Raw genomic sequence first — 21,313 nt, 5'->3', positions numbered from 1 at the left:
CAAAATGGCGGCTAGCCACGAGGCCACTCAAAATGGCTGCTCCATGCAGCAGACACCTGGCCGAGTGTCTGCTGAGATGACGTCCAGGCGAAAAGGCCGATTCCGAGCCTGCCAGCCCTTTTATAGGGCTGGCAGGCTCCGCCCGGACACGTCACCGATCAGACCACTCTGGTCTGATCTTCGGCCGAGATCTCGCGAAGCCTTGCGAGATGTTGGCCGAATCCAAGCTGGCGGCTCCGCCATGCTTCCGTGTCTCCCGGGCCTCCAGCAAAAGGCACCGAGGGATGAAGACCACCGGCGCTAATCTTCATCAGGTTGAGTTTTTAATTTACTTTTAATTTGTGACATTATTGCTAGCTTTGGTTTTATTAATTTTATACTGAGTTGAACTTTTAAAAATAAGTATGGTATACATTTTACAATATAATGCCTTTTATCCCTAAACTCTGATCCCAGGAATTTATTGTCAGGAAATTTCCAAGGTTTTTTTTAATGTCCTTAGGACAAGCATGTATCAGGCAAATGTGACCTTTAAAAATAAATCTAGAGTCTGTCTCTAAAAGGAAATAATATTTCACTTATTAATTTTTGCCTGATAAACCATGTAAAACAAATCAATGTGTTTAAGTTAGGCCATCAGGGCATGCAATTTCAGGCAATTTACAAAAAGCAGGCTTGCAAGAAGAATTGGGAAAAATAGATGTACTGATTGCTACATGTAATTTGATTTCATGTAAGCATTCAGGGGCATAGGATTTCTGACATTTTTTTAATTGTAGATTTTCTGTGGAGCAACTCTGAAAGAAGTTGATTTTCCCACTTAAAAGCTTCCATAAAATGGCTATATAACATATGATCATTTTAAACACTGCACTTCTCATAAATATGGAAAATGTGTAATTTTATTGTATGTGTAATTTATGTGTAATTTTATGTGTAACCAAGCAAATAGATCGACAGATGATGCTGTTAATATGGCTCTGCACTACATCCTACAACATCTTGAATCTCTAAAGACCTACCATAGGGAACTTTTTGTAGACTAGTGATGGCGAACCTTTTTTTCCCTCCGATGCCGAAATAGTGAACACATGCATGTTTTGAGAACTCTAGGACTAAGAGAAGTTTATGTTTTATTTTTATAAGTGTGAGTTGTAGGACAATTAGACAATTGGAATTTCCATCTTAGTCAGAGGTGCCTCAGGGAGGCTCAGTAATCAGAGATGGAAACTATTGATCTATAAATAGTTCTATTTTCTAACTATTAAGTATTTTGCCCAGAGTTAATATTTTAAAATAGAAAATAAGAGTAAGAAAAAAGAAACATTTTAATCTGTATATGAATGTAGTAGAAGCAAGTTTGTAAAAACAGGTAAAGGAGTCTCTTTATTCTGCTGGTCATTGCCAAATATAGGGGGTGGTGCTCATTTCTATTTCAAGATCACTGAGCCAGAGCTGTCCAAAGACATTTCCACAGTCATGTGGCCAGCATGACGACATGGAGTGCTGTTAGCTTTCCACCAAAGTGGTACCTCTTTATCTACTCACATTTGCATGCTTTTGAACAGCTAGGTTGGCAGGAGCTTGGGCAAAGACAAGTGCTCGCCCCCTCATACGATACTCAGGTCTTGAACCTCGGCTGCTGACTTTCCAGATGACAAGCCCAGCTTCTTAACCGCTAAGGCACTGCACTGCCATGGAGAAGCAAGGATGATTTGCAAATAAGAAGAGTATAAAGGGAAGTACTATATAGTGAAAATCTAAATATAAACTAGATTAAGATGGCTTTGTTTTCTTCTTCTTTACTCTCATGTCTTTATTGCATTCTACATGTGGTTTTGAAGTCAACATCAAAACTTCAATTGACGCAGAATTCAAACTGAAGACAGGAGATCTAGCAATCTCCCTCTCTGTTACTGTTGCTATAGTAGTTGCTGATTTGCTCATGGCCCAATTCAAAGCCTTGGGACATGTGCTACAAAAATGTGCATAAATAGATAATTTCTTTTGCTTAATGTTCTTATTTTTTTAGCTTTGCACATCATTGCTCATCTCCAAAACTGAACAATGACGTAAGCATGTATACGTCTATGCAAGAAATAGATGTATCTGTTATCAGTAAACTAATTTTCTTAGTGAAGGAAGATGCTTCAAGTGATCATGAATACTTCTTTTAAATAAAGCAAAGCTTAGTGAAGCCATGGTAAGAACAGGCATTTTATTATTAATGTAAAGAGAACACTGGAGTCTTACAGTTTAGTTTGGATGAGGTTCATAGGACACAACAAATGCAAACTGCCACTCCCAAAGGTATAAATTCTTTCATATGGAAACATTCAGATGTTTGGAAGTAATTAAAATAAAATGTGTACTGTGTACTGTTGCTCAATTATGGATAGCATCAGAATTCTAAAATAGGGATCTGCAGCCAAAGTTTGCTTGTTTTTCCATTTTATAGTCCACTCAATCAAAAGACTAGATGTTTTACATATTAAAATTATAAAAACAGCAATAGAAATAAATCAATTTTTTAAAAAAATATTTTTATTTATTTTATAACAATAGAACATACACACAACACACAACATATAACAATGTGCTCAGTGTTTTAGTGCCTGCCACCAGACAACATTCATGGGGGCATATTTTGTACATACCATTTTAACTTAAGTGCAATATATTTATTTACATATTATAAAGTGATTCTAATTTATTCTTTATAGCTTGGTCTCGAATTCTACTGACCACATATCCTCTTACTTTGTCCCATCGTTCCATCAGTTCCGGCAGCTTGATTTCATTAGCCAAATTCATCCTCTTATCCATAATCTCAAACTGAATGTGATCCACCATGTACTGAAACCAGTTTTGTATTGTCCATTTTGTATCATCCTTCCAACCTAGAAAAAGCTTTTTATCACTGCTTCTTTTACTTCTCTAAAATCTCATTCCTTTTAACTAATACGGCCATTTCTTTTGTAATTCTCCATCATATGTTTTACAGAAATAAATCATTTTTTTAAAAGCAGTAATGATAAAATCAATAAAATCAATCCTTCTAATATCAAGAGAATTTTGAAGATAATTTTATTTGAAATTTAGTAAAATGCAGACAATGTTTACATTCTAGTCCTGATATCTTTACATATAAATCCAATAAATAAAAATATCTAGTAAGGCCTTATGGAAGTCAAAGGGACCGAGGGCTTCCCTTCAAAAGTGACTAAGTAATACATATTGCACCCAAGATTTACATTTAATTTCATACAATCCCTATGATGATTTCCTCATCTTGAGGAAATCCATGAATTGTAACAGAACAAAATTTCATGCATACATTTTACAGTATGCTATTTTGCATCAAGTGGGATTTATTTTTATACTAAAATATAATCTAATGTGTGGGAAAGGTCAAGTGAAAAATACATAGAGTCTTCATTAAATGTCTTTGGATCAACACTACTTTCTCATTTTATAACATTTAGATAACACAAAACACCATTTTAAATCATTTTCCTAAATCTAAATCTAAATATGTTCATTTAATAATTTAAATATGTTCATATAAGTAATTATTATTTGAATCTAGAAAGAAAGAGAATATTAAATATAAGAGATAGGACCCATATGGACCACTGGTTAGAACAGGTAATAATCCCATCTTTGCCTCCTACAAAATTTGTATCAAATTTTGAAACAGAAATGTCAGAAGGTATAAAAAATAAATCTAAAGAAACAATAAAGTATTATTCTATGTTTCCACAATTATTTCTATTTCAAATAATGTGTTTGTGAGTATCATACATTCAAATACAGTATATAATATTTTTTTCACTCTTTATCTTAAACCAGCCTTTCTATTGGTTTAAATTGTAATGTCAGCTATATCTTTACATAGGCTACATTGCCAGAAAAACAAAACAGAAAATGCTCAAAAAAGGGGTAAACCGAATGTACCGTATTTTGTGGAGGATAAGACGCACCTTTTTCCTCCCTAAAAGAAGCTGATAATTTGGGTGCCTCTTGTACTCTGAATGTAGCTTTTTTCTCCCATCCCTAACTAGCTGCTAACAATCTTCCCAGCTCTCACTTTGCAGGCTCTTTCATTGTTTCTCTCTGCGAATAGTGTTTTCCAAGCATTAAGTCTTTGCAGGGTTTTTTTCATTCCTCTAACTTGTTCTGAATAAGTTTCTTTCCAGCCCTAACTAGGTGCTAATAATGTTCCCAGCTGTTACCAGCTTGCAAGTTCTTTCATTGTTACTCTCTGCAAAGAATGTTTTTCAAGCCCTAAGTCTTTGCAGGGTTTTTTTTATTGCTCTACTTGCTCTGAATGTTTCTTTCCTTACCAAGTGTTGTGATTCAGTCTGAGGCTCCTCAGGGAACGGCTGGAAATCTGCCAGCTCCATGCTCAGAGGGGGAGGAAGAGGAACAGGAGGAGGAGGAGGACCAGGCAGATGGGGAAGGGGAGTGCCGGGACGAAGAGGAGGGAGAGCGGCCTGAGACCCCCGGGGGGGAGCTCTCCCCAGCGAGTAGCCTGGAATCCTTAGATGAGAACGCAGAAGCCATCATCGATATGAGGCAGAGAAGGGCCTCCCAACGAAGGGGACAATTAGCCATGTATTTCCATCCCTAATAGGCAACAGCTGGGTTTGGGTGTGGTTCTCCTCAGAAAGGTTGAAAAGGCAGGCCCGCCCTTCCTGTATTGTGGAGAGTTATCTTTTGGGAGTCCTGTGACCTTGCTTCGATCCTTGGCGTCTCTGATTCTGGTTTGTGGCCTCGAAGGCTGAAAACTTGGGGGAGGCGTGGGTTTTATTATCTACAGTGGTGTGTGTGCCAGCAAGAAGCCTGTTGTATTGTGTGGCCGTCGTGACTCTTCTGTGAAGCCTCATAGCATTCCAGTTTGTAAGAACAGTTTTTGTTCTCTGTGTTTGTTTTCAAAGATATAAAGTGACTTTGCTTTTTACCAGCATGTCTGGCTGCTTTTTTCAGTTGGTGTTGACGTCTGGGGGAACCCAGACAGAACACCAAGTGCTAATAATTTTCCCAGCTCTTACTGGCTTGCAAGCTCTTTCATTGTTACTCTCTCCGAATAAAGTTTTTTTAAACCTTAACAGGGGATAAAATAATGTGCTGCCTAAGGATGCTAGCTTGATGAATACCTGGTAAGCAGATTCTTTCCCCTATTTTCCTCCCAAAAACTAAGGTGCGTCTTATTTATTTATTTATTTATTTATTTATTTATTTATTCATTAGATTTCTATGCCACCCTTTTCAAGGTGACTCAGGGCATTAAATATAACAATATACTGTATAAGAAATCTAATAAGTATAAAATGTGAAAATTTACTAAAACATTTTAAAAGACCCCAGGTACACTCACACACATTCATCCAATCCAATCATATCTTGTATCAGCTGGAGACAGGCTCATCACTCATGGCCCCCATGCCTGCCGGCAATGGTAGGTTTTTAAAGCTTCATGAAAGACCAGGAGGGAGGGGGCGGTACGTATCTCTGGAGGGAGTTTGTTCCAGAGGGGCGGGTCCTCCACAGAGAAGGCTTTTCTCCTAGGCCCTGCCAGTTGACATTGTCTGGCTGACAGGATCTGGAGAAGGCCAACTCTGTGGGACCTAACTGGCCGCTGGGATACATGAGGCAGAAGACGGTCCCGAAGATAATCTGGTCCTAAGCCATGTAGGGCTTTGTAGGTCATAACCAGCACTTTGAATTGGGCCCGGAGACCAATTGGCATTATACTCCAGTCCAGCTTATACTCCAAAAAGTTATATCTCAGGAAAAAGAAATGTAAACCAGTTATATTCCAAAAAGTATGGGGTTTATTGATAACCTGATGTTTATTGTATTTCATAATTATTACTTTAAATTACGTATAGTTTGTTATCTTTTTGATCTGCTAATATATGGAAAACCCACCAAATAGATCCAATCAATATTATAGATGTATTTTCTCCCTATCAGGGTATCATTAAGCGTAGCATATCAAATGGATCAACCGCTTAATCTTTCTAAATCATCTTTAGAATGAAAGGGTGCAGAGATACATACAAAAAATTATGTATAGGTTAGCTTCAATAGAGGGTAGCAGCATAACCTACCATACATCCTCAGCTTAACTTCAGAAAAAGTATTACTGCTTATTTTTGAGCTCAGGACCAGAAAAGGGTTGGAGCAGGAAAGCTCAGAGGCATCTGCCATCCATGCCTTTTTTCTTGTCCTGCCAGATTAAACAAGGAGGAAAGTTTCTCTCGGTGTATATGTGCATTGGGAGAAGGAAGAGAATGGTTAATTTTTCTCTAGCTGATCTCCTTCACGTATTATGCATACATATTGTTGCTGGTAACAGGAATTCTGAGTCTTAAGTATCTTTCCATTATCACAGAGATTGCTATGGAAGAGGAAACGCTTTGAAAGCAGTCTTAATAGCCTGACCTGCTTGATGATGTTTTTCTCTGCAGCACTGCAAAGTACCTATTGCAATTAGCCACAAAGATATTTTGATTGCATTTTTATAAAAACAAAAAACAAGGGGATCCTTTTATTTCTCAGGAAGCAAACTGAACTTTTGACTACCATTGATCAGGTTTCAAGGCTATGGCTCAGAAATTAAATCATAAAGTAGCAAAAAGAGTTCTTTTCACTCAGACCATATATACAACAAATTAATGTGTATGATGGAGAAAGAAAGGTTTGCATGGTATGAATAAATATATAGGTTGACCCATTACATTTACTTCCCAGTCATATTGGCAAATTTATGCCAGGAAACTTATGCAGGAAATATGCACACAATTTGTACATGTTGATTAGGTGATAAGGACTATTGTTATATGTTTCACCCTCGGTGTGTATTAATCTTTCTGGATGCATGGTTTGAAAAGGGCTGGAGTTTCAATTTCACTAAACTCTCACTATAAGCTACTTGCTAGAAATAATACCTATGATCAGAATTCAAATAATGTGTATTCCTTATTTTCAGCTAGTTTATATTGATCACTAGATAATTATGGAATATATCAGTGGCTGCACTTGGTCAAAATTGGTTGATCTTGAAAAAGTATATGGGTAGGAAATCACCAAAAACTTCCCATTTGATGACTAGTTCAGAATTCAAGAAACCAAATCAAGTCAAATGAAAAGGACATATTGATGTAGTGATCAGGTACTGAATTGGACATGAGAAAATATTTTTTCCCTTGTAGAAGAATTTGGAGTGGAATTTTAAAAGAAATGCTTCAGTATTTACCTAAAACCAGAGACTTGAATCAAATTAAACTTTAGCATCTGAACTAAAGCACAATCCCATAAATTAGAAGAAGCCAATCTGGTATCTTCCAGACATTTTAGATTACACTATCCACTGGTAATCATAATTTGGCATGGTAATTTAGAAGTTAGCTATAAAAAACATATTTCCATTCGAAAGGCCAACAACACTGCCACATGGCTGAAAAGATCAATTCCATTAGGGCCTATTAACTGTGCTTCATTCCATAGTGAATGCAGCTCAGTGGCAGCTATTTGTGCATATTTTTGATCCAATGACTACAGCTTTCATTAATATGAAATGAAAATTCACAAAAGGCATTGTGAAGAAGTTGTATTTGAATCATCCTTTTTTCCATATGCAACTCATTTTGGTGAACATTTTATTTATGTATTTGTAACCCACCTTTGTTATTTTTACAAATAACTCAAAATGGTGAACATATACTCTGCTCCTCCTATTTTCCCTACTACAACAACCCTATGAGCTGCATTGGCTGCTGATTGGTCTCCGAACGCAATTCAAAGTGTTAGTTATGACCTTTCTTCTGCCTCATGTATCCCAGTGGCTGGCATGACCTTGGCCTTCTCCAAATCCCGTCAGCCAGGCAATGCCATCTGGCGGGGCCTAGGGGAAGAGCCTTCCCTGTGACAACTCTGGCCCTTTGGAACCCCTCCAGAGATTCATACCACCCCCACCCTCTTGGCCTTCCGCAAGGCTTTAAAAATTCACCTTTGCTGGCAGGCCTGGGGCCATTGACTGCTAACATCCAGCTCTGACGAATGATATGAATGCATAATTTATGGGATGAATGTGGAGGACTGTGTTTAAGAATTGGGGTTTTAGATTATATTTTAAATTTAGATTTCTTATATGTTCTACTTTTTTTTGTATTTATATCTGTTGTGTCTATGGAGAAGGGCAGTATAGAAATAGAAAGAAAGAAAGAAAGAAAGAAAGAAAGAAAGAAAGAAAGAAAGAAAGAAAGAGCTGAGTTGAGCTGAGACAGAGTGACCATCCCAAAATCAGCCAGCTGACTTTCCTGTTTAAGATGGGACTAGAACTCATAGTCTCTTAATTTCTGGGTCAGCATTTTAACCATTACCCCAAGGTGGCTCCCCTTTCAACGTTTGATAAAATAATGCAAAATAATTCAATATGCCCAGATTCAATATTAGCTGACATACAAAGATATTACTGTTCAATAACGATGCAGCTAAATGGAATTTATGTCTAACATAAAATAAATTGCAAATTCACTAGCTCATCTTCATTTACAGTACAGTAATGTACAAATATAATAACTTACAGGCCAACTTCACCAACTTCACTAATTTATATATGGTCTAGTTAAACATTAAAAGGAGCTGGTTAACTGTTGGACCTATATTAAAATCCACTCTTGACTGTGGACGTTCATTGGTTATTTGCTTTGGGTTTCTGGAAATTATGGAGTAATTCTATCTTGTACCAAGGATTTCTGAAACAAAACATATTTCTCCTTTCTTCTTCTTTCTATTTTTATAGACAATTAATTGAAAAGGGTGCTGCTTTAATTCTGTTTTAGTCTGTCCTGGTGAAAACTTTTAATCAGTGTTGAAGTAATAGCCAGATGTTTCTGCCCCTTTATAGAATAAAACAAAATGTTTCATGACATATTTCACCACCCAATTGTTTTCAGAAAAGAGAACAAATCTTGCTCTCAATCTTTGTACACTAATCATTTTACTGTAATTAACATTTATTTTTGGTTTCAACTGATTCCTGTTATAATTAACGAAACAATAAACCCTATCGCTGAAAGCTAATTGAATATTTAGAAGAGCTTCAAATGAAATGTTGAATATTCTATGACTAATTGGGCAAAATGTCAAGGAAGAGCTGGAGGCAGTCCTTAAAGTAATGTATGGCACTTGACATTACTGTACAAGATACATCGGTAACTTCATAATAAAATTAATATCCTGTGCAACATCTAAATCTAAAATATATGGTAAACCTTTACAAAAATTAAAATGCTTGCTAAACTTAATCTGTCTTTCCCAATTTGGTGCCCTTTAGAGGTGTTAAAGTTTCAGATGAGAATCCTGTAAGTTGTCTATAACAGAGGTCTTGAATCTTAGCAACTTTAAGACTTGTGACTGGCTAAGGAACTCTGGGAGTTGAAGTCCATAAGTCTTAAAGTTGCTAAGGTTGGAGACCCCTTATAGCTTTTAAAGAATGATTTCCCTTCCAAAGTCCAAATGTTTTGTTTTCTTTCTTCCTCTTTTCTTTTTTCCCCTTTTCCTTCTCTTTTTGTTTTTCTCTTTTATTCCTCCCTTCCTTCCTCCAATAAAATTGACTTGGACATTAAAATATAGCAACATTAAGGAACTGGAATCAATTTCAACTGTAGGACTATAAAACAGGATTTCTGCATTTTAAATATGCTATTAAGAGTGACCATTTGAAATGTGTTAGAAGCTATTAGTAATTTAATATTGGATTCTTTGAACCACTGAAAAAAAGATGACTTCATTGACAGTTTGCCCACTAATTCCCTGGCAAGTCTGAGTGGAAAAGGGCAGTCTATGTGCATAACAGGTTGTTGACATTTTACAGGTTTATGAAGCAGATAATTCTGGCCATCTACATTATGCATCTGAATGAAAATGTTGTGCTTATATGTTCTTTTTGTATTTTCTGCAGTATGGTAAAGATTTTAAGGCAACGCACCACTGATTTTTTATACTAAAATTTTCTTCTTCCAAAAGCATTATCCACTTTTATTTACTTGTCTGGAAATATTGATACAGGTATAATCTTAAAATCATCTTCAGCTCTTCACATATAGATAGCTTTTCAACATATTTCAAGGAAAAGTGTTATAATTTGTTTTTGGTTTGGTATTTCATCCACTTCATAAAGCTAATATTTAGCCTTTTACTCTTTCTAGATTGCATTTAATGGCAAGAAATGTGTACTTTGATTAAGATGCCATACTAAAGTTTCATTGTAAATGTAAAGTTACCACTACAGTGTAACATATTTTATTAATATTAGCACTAACACTGAACAAGCACTTGAAAATATATTCAAAAATTTACAGGCTGTAAAATGAGATAGCTGACAATGAGAACTGAAGAGGGGAAAATGTATTGTCTTCATTAATATTATTATATAGAAGCAGCTTACTCTTAATGCTGGTCTCTGGTTTACATACCACAAAACCCTCCTGCAAATCCCTGCCCAAGTTTTACATAGTTCCAAAAGGCTAATTAAAAAATCCTGGCTCAGTGAGATGCCAGAGTGCATAGTAGATTACAGGAATCTTTATTAGGCACAAGTTGTTTCACAGCACAGTCTTAAGAAAGTTTGCTTTGAAATAAAATATTTCCTGATAAGCAGATGTAAGATCTTACATAAGATTAAGAAAATATCCTGAGATCATGATATAAATATAGTAACATTCCTAACTTACAGAAAACCCCTTTCTAAAAGCCATAAAGTTGTTATATGATACATAAAGAGCGGCTGTGGGAATTTGGGCTGCCCAGATATTTGAATACTTTATCTTTGACCTAATTGTATGCAGTGATGGGCTTCCAAAAATTTTACTGCTACACTGCGGGCATGGCTTATTTTGTGGGTGTGGCCTGCCAGTCATGTGACCAAGTGGGAGTCGCTTGGCAATCACATGATGGGGGGAGGTGATGTGACTGGGTGGGGAATGGCTTATCGACCAAGGTAAGTTTTCACATAGGTGCTTGGACTCTTTCAGTTGATTAAGTCACATTATTTGAATAGCCACGAAAAGGACAAATGATAGACAGCATTATTTGTTAAGGAGCACAGTAGCATTTTAAGGTTTTGTACTGAACCCACAAGGTTCAGTATGATAACAGATTAGACAAGTAGCTCAAATTGCTATCAAAGTTCCATTCTAGATAATGATTAAAACGATTAAAGTGTTTATGGGTAAAACATACTATTTAATTATTTCCTATTTTAAAAGTAATTAAGGGTCATGAAGTAAGGACAATAAAAAACTATTAAGTATTCAATAAATAGTGCATAAACTTAGTACCCCCGCTGTGTCCCCCCTGTGGGGGCAGCAGCCCATCACTGATTGTATGACATTTTCCTATCAAGAGTGGTATATGATTTGGGGAATCTTTAGGGACTCATAATTGCTGCTTAATGAGAAAGGAACAGCTGTGGCCCATAGGTCTTTGCACAGTTAGTTCCATATAATGCACCACTTGTGTCCTCTCCTTGAACCGGGGGCTCTTCAGTCAATTGCTCATGCCCTGGTCATCTCACAGATTGATTACTGCAATGTGCTTTACATGAGATTGCCCTTGAAGAGCATCTAGAATAATGATGGCAAACCTTTTTTGGTTCGCGTGCCAAAAGGGTGGGTGTGGGTGTGCAAGCACGTGTGCATGTGCCCACACCCCTTCCTTCCCCCCACATGCACATAAACCCGTGCTGCCCCCCACCCCCTGCATGTTCACAGGCCTTTCTGAAGACTGATAGGCAGTGGTGGGTTCCTACCAGTGTGGTCCAGAGAGCCGCACCGTATGAACCCACTGATTTTCGGTGATTTTTTTTTTACAGTGTCTCTATGTGGAAGAAGCCCTCCTGCCCATCCTTGTCTTAATGCTGACCTTTATTCTTCATCCTAAGCACAGCTGAGGGCTTCTTCAACACGAAGAAGCCCGGGAAAAAAACACGGAAAATCACTGGATTCATAAGGGTGCGGCTCTCTGGACCACACCAGTATGAACCCACCACTGCTGGTAGATGAAAAAAAAAGCCCAAACAGATAAAATGGAAGTGTCTTTTCCCAAACTTCCAGTTTCTCAGTTGGGAGATTTTTTTGCCTCTGGAGATTTAGGGACGCTTCCCTGAAGCATCTGGAATACGAAACTGCCTTTCCAAAGACCGAAAATCATCTGGCCAGCATGCACATGTGCCCTGGAGCTGACAAAGGACAATATGCCCTCCCATATGGCTCCACATGCCAGCTGTAGCACATGTTCCATAGGTGTGCCATCACGGATCTAGAAGTTTCAACACAGCAACCCAGGTAGTAATGGGCAAACCTCGGTATGACCATGTAACACGTCTCCTTTGCAGGCTGCACTGGTTGCCAGTTTGCTTCTTTTGCTATTCATAGATCATTGCTATAAAGCTTTTCTTGACTATACTATAAATGTGGGAATGACCTTGAAAAATGAGAGAGGGCAGAGATCAGACTTGCAAGATTGATGTCAGCCTTTCCAGATAGATCAGACAGAAAACAGATAGCTAATTCTAATTTGCTGCAAGGTTACAACAGCAGAATCTTGCAAGTCTGAAATTACAAATTTCCCTCCATTTCCTTTACAGCCTGAGAAGCTAGTGTTTCTTCTGAGCCTCTTTCTCTGTCCATTATGCAATTGCAATCTGTATTCTCACTTATCTAAGAGCAGGCAGCATCTCTCCCTCCTCCACTCATCACTGCCTCCTTCCTCCCCCCCCCCCCAACATGTCCCAAGATCATTTCCAAATAGCATTACAATGATGGGATTCAAAAAAATTTTACTGCCAGTTTTGTGGGCATGGTGTGGCTTGATGGACATGGCAGGGGAAGGATACTGCAAAATTCCCATTCCCTCTCCACCCCACTAATTTGGTTTCCATCTCCGTTTTCCTGTGCAGAGCAACAAAAGAAGATCCAATCAGATGGGACTCAGGAGGCAGAAAATAGATGGTAGCTGGGTTAGTCAGATGTGATATTTGCCGGTTTTCCAAACTACTCAAAATTTGTGCTACCAGTTTGCTAGAACTGGTTATAATTGGCTGAATAACAGGTATAGGATAGGATTGTAGTTTGTATAAGCATAACATAAGTAGTAAATAATGATAAAAGAAGACAATAGGATAGGGACGATAGGCACAATGGTGTGCTTATGCATGCCCGTTACAAACCTCTTAGAAAAGGGGAGAGGTCAACTGTAGACAATCTGAAGTTAAATATTTGGGGGTTTGGGGAAGAAACCACAGGGTCAGGTAATGCGTTCCAGGCATTGATCACTCTATTGCTGAAGTTATATTTTCTGCAATCTAGTTTGGAGGTGTTTACGTTACATTTGAATCTATTACATGCTTGTGTGTTGTTGCGGTTGAAGGTGAAGTCGTCACTAACAGGAAGGACATTTTGGTATATGATTTTATGAACTACTGTTAGGTCAGATTGGAGAAGACGTAAATTGTCTAATCGCAGTATTTCAAGTCTGATGGAGTAAGGTGTTTTGTTGCGAGAGGAGGAGTGAAGGACTCTTCTTGTGAAATATTTCTGGACTCTATTGTATTTATCTCTGATATGCAATGCGGGTTCTATACAGGTGAACTGTATTCTAGAATTGGTCTGACAAAAGTTTTGTAAACTCTAGTTAGCAGTTCAATGTTTTTGGAGAAGAGGCTACATAAGATTAGATTAATAACTCTAACACCTCTGCTCCCAATGTGAAGGGATTTAATTCTGTTGATTAAATAATGCCATGTGTCAGAACCATGGACACTTTCCGTGTACCTTCTGGAATGAGGTTCCGCTGAGATTTGAGTATTCTCTCATCCTACTGGATTTTGGAGAGCCCTGATTTTTTGTCTAAAACTTTGGCCAGAGTGATTGAAACCCCTTTTAGATTGTGTAATTTTTTTAAAGTACACATCTGACTCTGTTATTTTTACCATCTTTACTCTCCTTTTTGTTGTTGTTTTAATTTTTTTTATAAACTGAAAATTGAACAGTTTATAAATGTAATAAGTTGTTATTTTATTATATATAGAATGGCTTTAAAATAAAAAATGCATTATTCTTTTACTGTAACGTATACTTAAGTAAAAAATAATAGTTCTGGGCTTTTGTTCCTTTTCTATCTGCAAATTTTTTTGCACACCAGCAAGTTTTGTACGCCAATTGATTATGTCCATTGATTTCATCTGTCTCGCAATCTCTTTTCCACCACATGGATTAGGGTATCGATCATTGTTTGAAAGTTACCTCTGTGAATTTATGTACTCATACTATAATCATGAGACTATTGCACAAATCAATTGCATCCTTGCAATTGCAAACATTTTTGGCCATGATATTTTAAAATTAATGCCAGGCAAAAAAGGCACACAAGTTTCACTTTTTCCTCAAATCAAAATCTGGCTTAGGGATTAGTCACTTGAAACCGCCTCCTCCGTTCGGGTGGCTTCAAGGGACCAACAGCTGGTCCTTCTCGGCGCTACGTTGCTGCAGCCTCCGAGGCCGCCCACCGAGGAGATCCCTTTGCCTGAATGGAGGTGGCGGCGGCCTCGGAGACTGCAGCAACACAGCATGAGAAGGACCAACTGTTGGTCCCTTGAAGCCGCAGCCACCGCCTCCATTCGGGCAAATTCAGGGGGTTCCTGAATCTCCCATCCACTCACCACGGAGGAGGAGGTGGAGAGGAAGAGGTGGAGAGGCAAGGAGCGGGGAGAAAAGCGGGCCTGCAATTGGCCCCTTTCTTTCTTGCCTTTAGGGAGAGGAACTGTTGCTGCTCTGCCATAGGGCAGCAATAGTTTCTTTCTCTAAAGGCAGCAAAGAAAGGGGCCCGCTTTCCTCCCTGCTCCTTGCCTCTCCACCTCCTCCTCGCTCAGCAGCAGACCACAGTGAGTGGACAGGAGATTTGGGAGCTTATTATATCTATTGATAAAATCTCATGCGCTGCCGCGGGCCGGATAAATGGCCTCAGCGGGCCGCATCCATCCCATGGGCTATAGTTTGGGGACCGCTGGGTTAGACAATAGATAGGTACCCTTATTTTATAGCTCTTGCCTGGTTTATCAAATAGAAATACTAATTAATTAAAAAAATATATTGAATAAATAGCATGTGTTTGAGTGTACGTACAACATTCAATCTTATTGCTTTATCAATAATTAAAGGTCTATATGGAGCTGCTAAATGAAGTGTACTCTAAAGAATTGGGGAATATTTTTGAAAGAAACTATTAAGCACAGAATCATTATTACAAAGACCTAACTACTGTATCTTAGGAATGACAGTCAGGTTTTAAAAAAATAACTATTATATACAGGTACTCCTCGACTTACAACCACAACCGAGCCTAAAATTTCTGTTGCTGAGTGAAAGAATTGTTAAGTGAGTTTTGCCCCATTTACGACTTTTCTTGACACAGTGGTTAAATGAATTGCTGCAGTTGTTAAGTGAATCTGCTTCCCCATAGTCAGTTCTCAAAAGCTGATCACATGGCCCCGGGACATGATAAATGAGGCAAGCATCTGAATTTTGATCATGTGACTGTGGGGAAGCTGCAATAGATGGGTGAAAAATGGTCATAAGTCACTTTTTTCAGTGCCATTGTATAACTTTGAACCATCACTAAACAAGCTGTTGTTTGTCAAGGACTACCTGTACTTGGTCTTCCACAGAAACAACTTTTATTAGTCATACCTGTTTCCGATTGTATGCATCTTTTTCTGTTTTATTTTTATTAATCTATTTTTAGTAAAGTGGAACAATACTACACTAGGACTGGTTGCTACAGTTGAAGTTTAAAAGCTGATGTAAAAAATGCACACAATAAGCGCAAACGCAGAGATGCTGCCTCTGAAAGCTTTCAGGAAATAATGCAAAATTATGGAAGACACTCAGTCTATATTGTTAAATATGCATGAAGGCAGTATGGTGATAATGTAGCTAAATATAATACTGCAGGGCCACCAGCAGGTGGAAGTTTTTGAAAAACATGCAGTTCAATTAATGTATTTCCACAGTCATTTTATTTCCACAAGACAAAGATGCAAACATCTGCAAAATAATGTCTGTGTGCTTATGTGTGATCATCTCAATAAAATTGTTTCATTTTGAAGGGACATAATAATAATAATAGAATAGGTAGAATTACTGAGACATAATAACTTGCTATTTCACTTCAGTAAGAACTGCTTTGCTCCTGCAAGAATTAGAATTGCCTTTTCCATTTGCTTCTATCAGTGATCTAACTCCTGTTGTCTTTTTTTTGTGTACAAAAACTCAGTGCCCGGTGCGGAATATGTTATAGCTTGGCAGGGCAACATTGGGTAAATACCTGTGTTGCTCAGCCCTGTTCCTTGCTGCATAGCCAATGCAGGGCTACAAGGAAGGCATGCTTTACAAATGTCTTTTAAAAAGAAAAATAAATGAAAAGGTCTGGAAATATTGTTTAATGGTATGTGTGTATATGTGTCTGTGCATAATAATATCCAAAGCTGCAGGAAGAATGAAACCCTCTAATAATAGAACACACAAAAAAAATTAGAAAATGGAGCTCATTGGAGCTCATCAAATATTGGAACTCAATGGAGCTCATCAAATATTATTATACTGAAAGAGTAGTAGATGCTTGGAACAAACTTCCAGCAGACGGGGTTGGTAAATCCACAATAACTGAATTTAAACATGCCTGGAGTAAACATATATCCATCCTAAGGTAAAATATAGTATAAGGTCAGACTAGATGGACCATGAGGTCTTTTTCTGCCGTCAATCTTCTATGTTACTATGTTTCTATTGGCTTGTGAAAAAACTAATTGATTGTTTTGCATAAAGCATGAAATGAAATTTTTGTATGTGAAATTGGTTTACCCAAGTAGTCTGATCACAGTACAAATGTGAAAGTATGCTGAAGGTAAAAATTGGTGTGAATGCTTCTGTGTTGACCCCCATCCGCAGACTGAAACAGTAAGTTGCAAGGTTGTTGTAAAGTAAGTGAAAAGGCAATAGCAAGTGTTTGCAAGGAAAAGAAATGAGAAATTTTTGGCCTGCATATAGAAAGCTTAGGCAGATATATATTTATTTTCTGAACACAATTTTGATTTTTTTTTCTGGAAGTTTTTGAGATTTAAAATGCTTAATTAAACCTATATGAAAGAAATAATTCTGAAATCTTCGCTTAGATTTGTAAATGTTTTTAACCTGCTTAATGAGAGTTTTCATCCATTTGAATGGAATCTGAATCTGACACGCTGGTTTTTAATACAGTGGTACCTCGTCTTAAGAACGCCTCATCTAACAAACTTTTCATGAATTCTGAATTCTGTTCATTCACAGCCGTAATAAGTCCCAAACAATGTTATTTAGTCCAACAGAAGTCTGCCAAGTCTGCCATTAGGGAAAGACTCACTTGAGGCAAATATCTAGGTCCATGATGTGATCAATTGTACATAATTCACTACAAAGGCAAGGTCACTGTTTCAGTTCAATGAACTTGTGCCAGTGGCTCAAAAAGGTAACAGAACTACGCATAGTATTTTCTGGAACAGTGATGTGATGGGTCATTCCCATTGCTATGATAATGAGTAATCCAATGCAGATCCTTCCTACTATATGACTTATTGATATGTTCATTTAGTAAGAAGGCTCATTCTAGGATGACCTTAAAGAACTAGTCCTTGCAGGCAGAGGGAATTTTCCCATCTTAACTAAAAGATGCCCTTTTGCAGTAGTAGTAATACATTATTTATTAATGACTTTATGTATTCTCCTATTCTTGTGTAATTTTGTATGGAGATTGCTTTGAGGTCGTGGCATCTCTTGGACGAGGGCCCAGCTTCAGATATCTAACTATTTTGGCTCCTCATAAGAAGAGAAACCTCTTCCATAAATGGGGAGGAAAAGTGATAAATGGATACAGGCTCTATAATAATTAAGCTAATTTCCATTAAGCTAATGGTTTTGCTACTTGAAGTGATTGCCAAAAGAATCCCAAGGCTTAAAGCAGTATAGGTAAAAGTTATATTTCCAAATATATTTCCAAAGGTTTTGTAATTTTTAAAATAAATATATTCCAATTATTGTTATTTATCTCTTGTTATAAGATCTGAAATAATCTTATTCTCTGAGATTTTCATCCATTTTTCTTAAAGCACATAGATATGCAAATAGTAACTACCATTTTCTTCAGAATATAAGATACATCGGAGTATAAGACGCACCTTATTTTGGGGAAAGGAAAAAAGTGAAAAGAATCTGCTTACCAGATATTCATCTGGCTAGTGTCCTTAGTCTGATCAGCTTCAGCACTTTATTTTATCCCCTGGTTAGGGCTTCAAATAACCTTATTTGAGAGAGTAACAATGAAAGAGCTTTCAAGCCAGTAATAACTGGGAAAATCATTAGCAATTTGTTAGGGCTGGAAAGAAACATTTGGCGCAAATAGAGCCATAAGACACAGGGCTTGAAAAACATTATTTGCAAAGAGTAACAATGAAAGAGCTTGTAAGAGCTGGGAACATTGTTAGCACCTGGTTAGGGCTGCAAAGAAAAGTTTGGAGCAAGTTAGAGCAATGGAAAAAAAATACCTAGAAAGACTTAGGGCTTGGAAAACATTCTTCACAGAGAGTAACAATAAAAGAGGTTGCAAATGGATAACTGCTTGGAATTTTGTTGGCTCCTGGTTAGGGCTGTAAAGAAACTTACTCGGAGCAAGTTAGAGCAATGAAAAAACACTGCAAAGACTTAGGGTTTGGGAAACATTCTTTGCAGAGAGTAACAATGAAAGAACCTGCAAGGTAAGAGCTGATAAGATCATTAACACATAGTTAGGGCTGGGGGAAAAAGCTTTGAAAAAAGCTACATTCAGAGTAGCTTTTTTAGCGAGGAAAAAGGTGCATCTTATACTTCAAAAAATACGGTAATAGTCCTGTGTAAATATTTTATAGTATGTTAAAAGCTGCTTAAGAATCAGATTAAAATTCGGACTTCTGTTAACAATCAACATTTTTTTCATTCTTGTCCTATGGAGCAACAATATAATATATTGAGGACTTTAGCGGAAAAATATGCCCAACGCCAGTGTTTTCTTTATTTCAGATGACAGTCCATATACTAAATCGGCAAACCAGTCAAAGCCACCTGATGGAGCACTAGCTATAAGAAGACAGAGCATTCCAGGTATACCACTATATCAGGGGTCTGCAACTTTAAACACTTGGGCCACTTGAGCCCATTTCCCACAGAAAACAAAACACCGGGAGCCACAAAACCTGGGTGAGCATGAGCAACTCAACATCACTCACTCCCACCCAGTCATATGTGGCTCCAGGTATTTTCTTTTAAACAGATCTCCCTCATCTCTCTCTCGTCTTTCTCCCCCTCTCTCTCTCTTTTTCTCTCTCATCTTTCTCCCTCTATTTCTCATCTTTCTTCCTCTTTCTCATCTCTTTACCTCCCTCTCTCTTATCTCTTTCTTTTCCCCTGTCTCTCTCTTTCTTTCTTTCTTTCTTTCTTTCTTTCTTTCTTTCTTTCTCTCTCCCTCCGCCCCCTCTCTTGTGAGTGTCTCTCTCTCTCTCTGTGTGTTCCCTTTTGAACAATTTCCAAAAACAGGCAAGGGTTGGGTTGTTGGGGTTTTTTTTGCTGATGTTGTTCTTTCTTCTTCTTTGGATGCTTTTTACTATATGATTTAATTTTAAATTAAGAGTCATATCAAGTTCCTAGATAAATGAAGCTCTTTCGTCCCCCTGCTGTGGCTCCCTGTCAGCTGGCTGCCCCCTCCCGCCCCTCACCCTCTCCTCCTCCTCCCTCCTCACCTGCCCTGAGAAGAGAAGGATGACAGTAGTGGATGGAGACTCACTCCATATTTCAGAGTGGAAGCGAAGTGCTCCTCTACTTGCTGCTCTAGTGCTGCTGCACCACTACAGTCAGCCATGGTTATGTGATTGTCATTTCTAACACTCCCTGCCAGCTTTTTACAAGAAAAGTCAATGGGGAAACCCTGGGGAGCAATCTCGGGGCATCTTATCTCTATAATCTTTTATCCAAATAGGTGTTTGTCATTTGAACTGATCTATTGGAAAATAAGGTTCTAATCTGAAGTTTAAAAATAGGGTTCCTATTAAATGAGTTTTAGTAGTGATAAGGTTGTAATTATATTTTTGCACTGACCTGCATAGTTAACTGCTTTGAATCCTCTCTCTCTCTCTCTCTCTCTCTCTCTCTCTCTGTGTGTGTGTGTGTGTGTGTGTGTGTGTGTGTAAAACTGGTTTTTAAATATATAAATGGCAGGTAAATGTTTCTGGACTTAAAGTAATCAGGATCATAAGAACATTTACATTAAAGAAAGATTAATACATAGAGAATTTTACTTCATTGAAATCCAGTGAAAATAAATTTAAAGTACTGAAAAACTAGTAAAAACAGAGGATAAAGCTTCAAATGATTCAGTTGCATCATATATATTTTTTGATTTTACACACACACAAATTTAAAAAACCCAGAAAGCTTATGAATGTTACAGAGTTATAAAAATCAATGGAAATAATAGAACCTGAAGGCACCATCAAATGAAATCGATGAACATGAAGTTTAAAAGAGAGAAAGGCATGTAACTTAATTGTGGACTTCATTGACTGAGATTGTTTTCAGTTTGAATAGAATTTGTCAGAATTTTATCCAACTGTCAGTGGATATTAATGCATAAAACATTACATATTTAGAACAGTTCTCATTATTTAAGCTGCTGGTCTGAATTAAATTGGAAGATGAAACTGGAATTTTTGTTCCAGTTGTAACTATTTTGCCTAATTATGTCTACTTTCTTGAAAATTTAATCTCATAACCTTGTATGAAATGTGATAATAATAGAAATATATAAACTTATCTATTATTAGTATAGTTTAATTTTTAAAATACTCTAATAATAGATTTAATTCTATGAAAAATACATCAAGTTCTCCATAGTAATGGATATAGCATTTAGGAATTGGGTTAACTCCATCTACTAGCTGATTGGACTGAGTCTGTCAAAGCTGTTTAGGTTCTGCCTCTGTTGCTACCCTTGGCAGTTTTTTGACTCAGTCACTCAGCTAGGACAGTTGTGCCAACCATTCCTCTAGTTTTAACGATTGAGCTATTCCTGTTTGCTATGTTCCTAAAGATCTTCAAACAGTGAATGATACCTACTTGACTCTATTGGTAAAGTCACAGAATAGTGGTTGGGGTTTATTTGTTTGTGTGTTTTTTTGTTTTTT

General features: G+C 37.4%; 1 protein-coding gene across 4 annotated transcripts in view; it reads left to right on the top strand.

Moving 5' to 3' along the window:
* GRIP1 (glutamate receptor interacting protein 1) overlaps positions 1-21,313 on the top strand; it is a 585,000-nt gene that overhangs the window by 396,532 nt on the left and 167,155 nt on the right. For all 4 annotated transcript variants that reach the window (XM_070755655.1, XM_070755656.1, XM_070755657.1 and 1 more), the window contains exon 2: positions 19,158-19,238. In XM_070755655.1, coding sequence (XP_070611756.1) covers positions 19,158-19,238 — 81 coding nt within the window. The remainder of the gene's footprint in view (positions 1-19,157; positions 19,239-21,313) is intronic.

The sequence above is a fragment of the Erythrolamprus reginae genome, chromosome 6 (assembly GCF_031021105.1).
Source record: "Erythrolamprus reginae isolate rEryReg1 chromosome 6, rEryReg1.hap1, whole genome shotgun sequence".
Taxonomy (NCBI): domain Eukaryota; kingdom Metazoa; phylum Chordata; class Lepidosauria; order Squamata; family Dipsadidae; genus Erythrolamprus; species Erythrolamprus reginae.
Note: the sequence above shows the minus strand (reverse complement) of the source record. Positions and strands in the feature narration are given on the sequence as shown.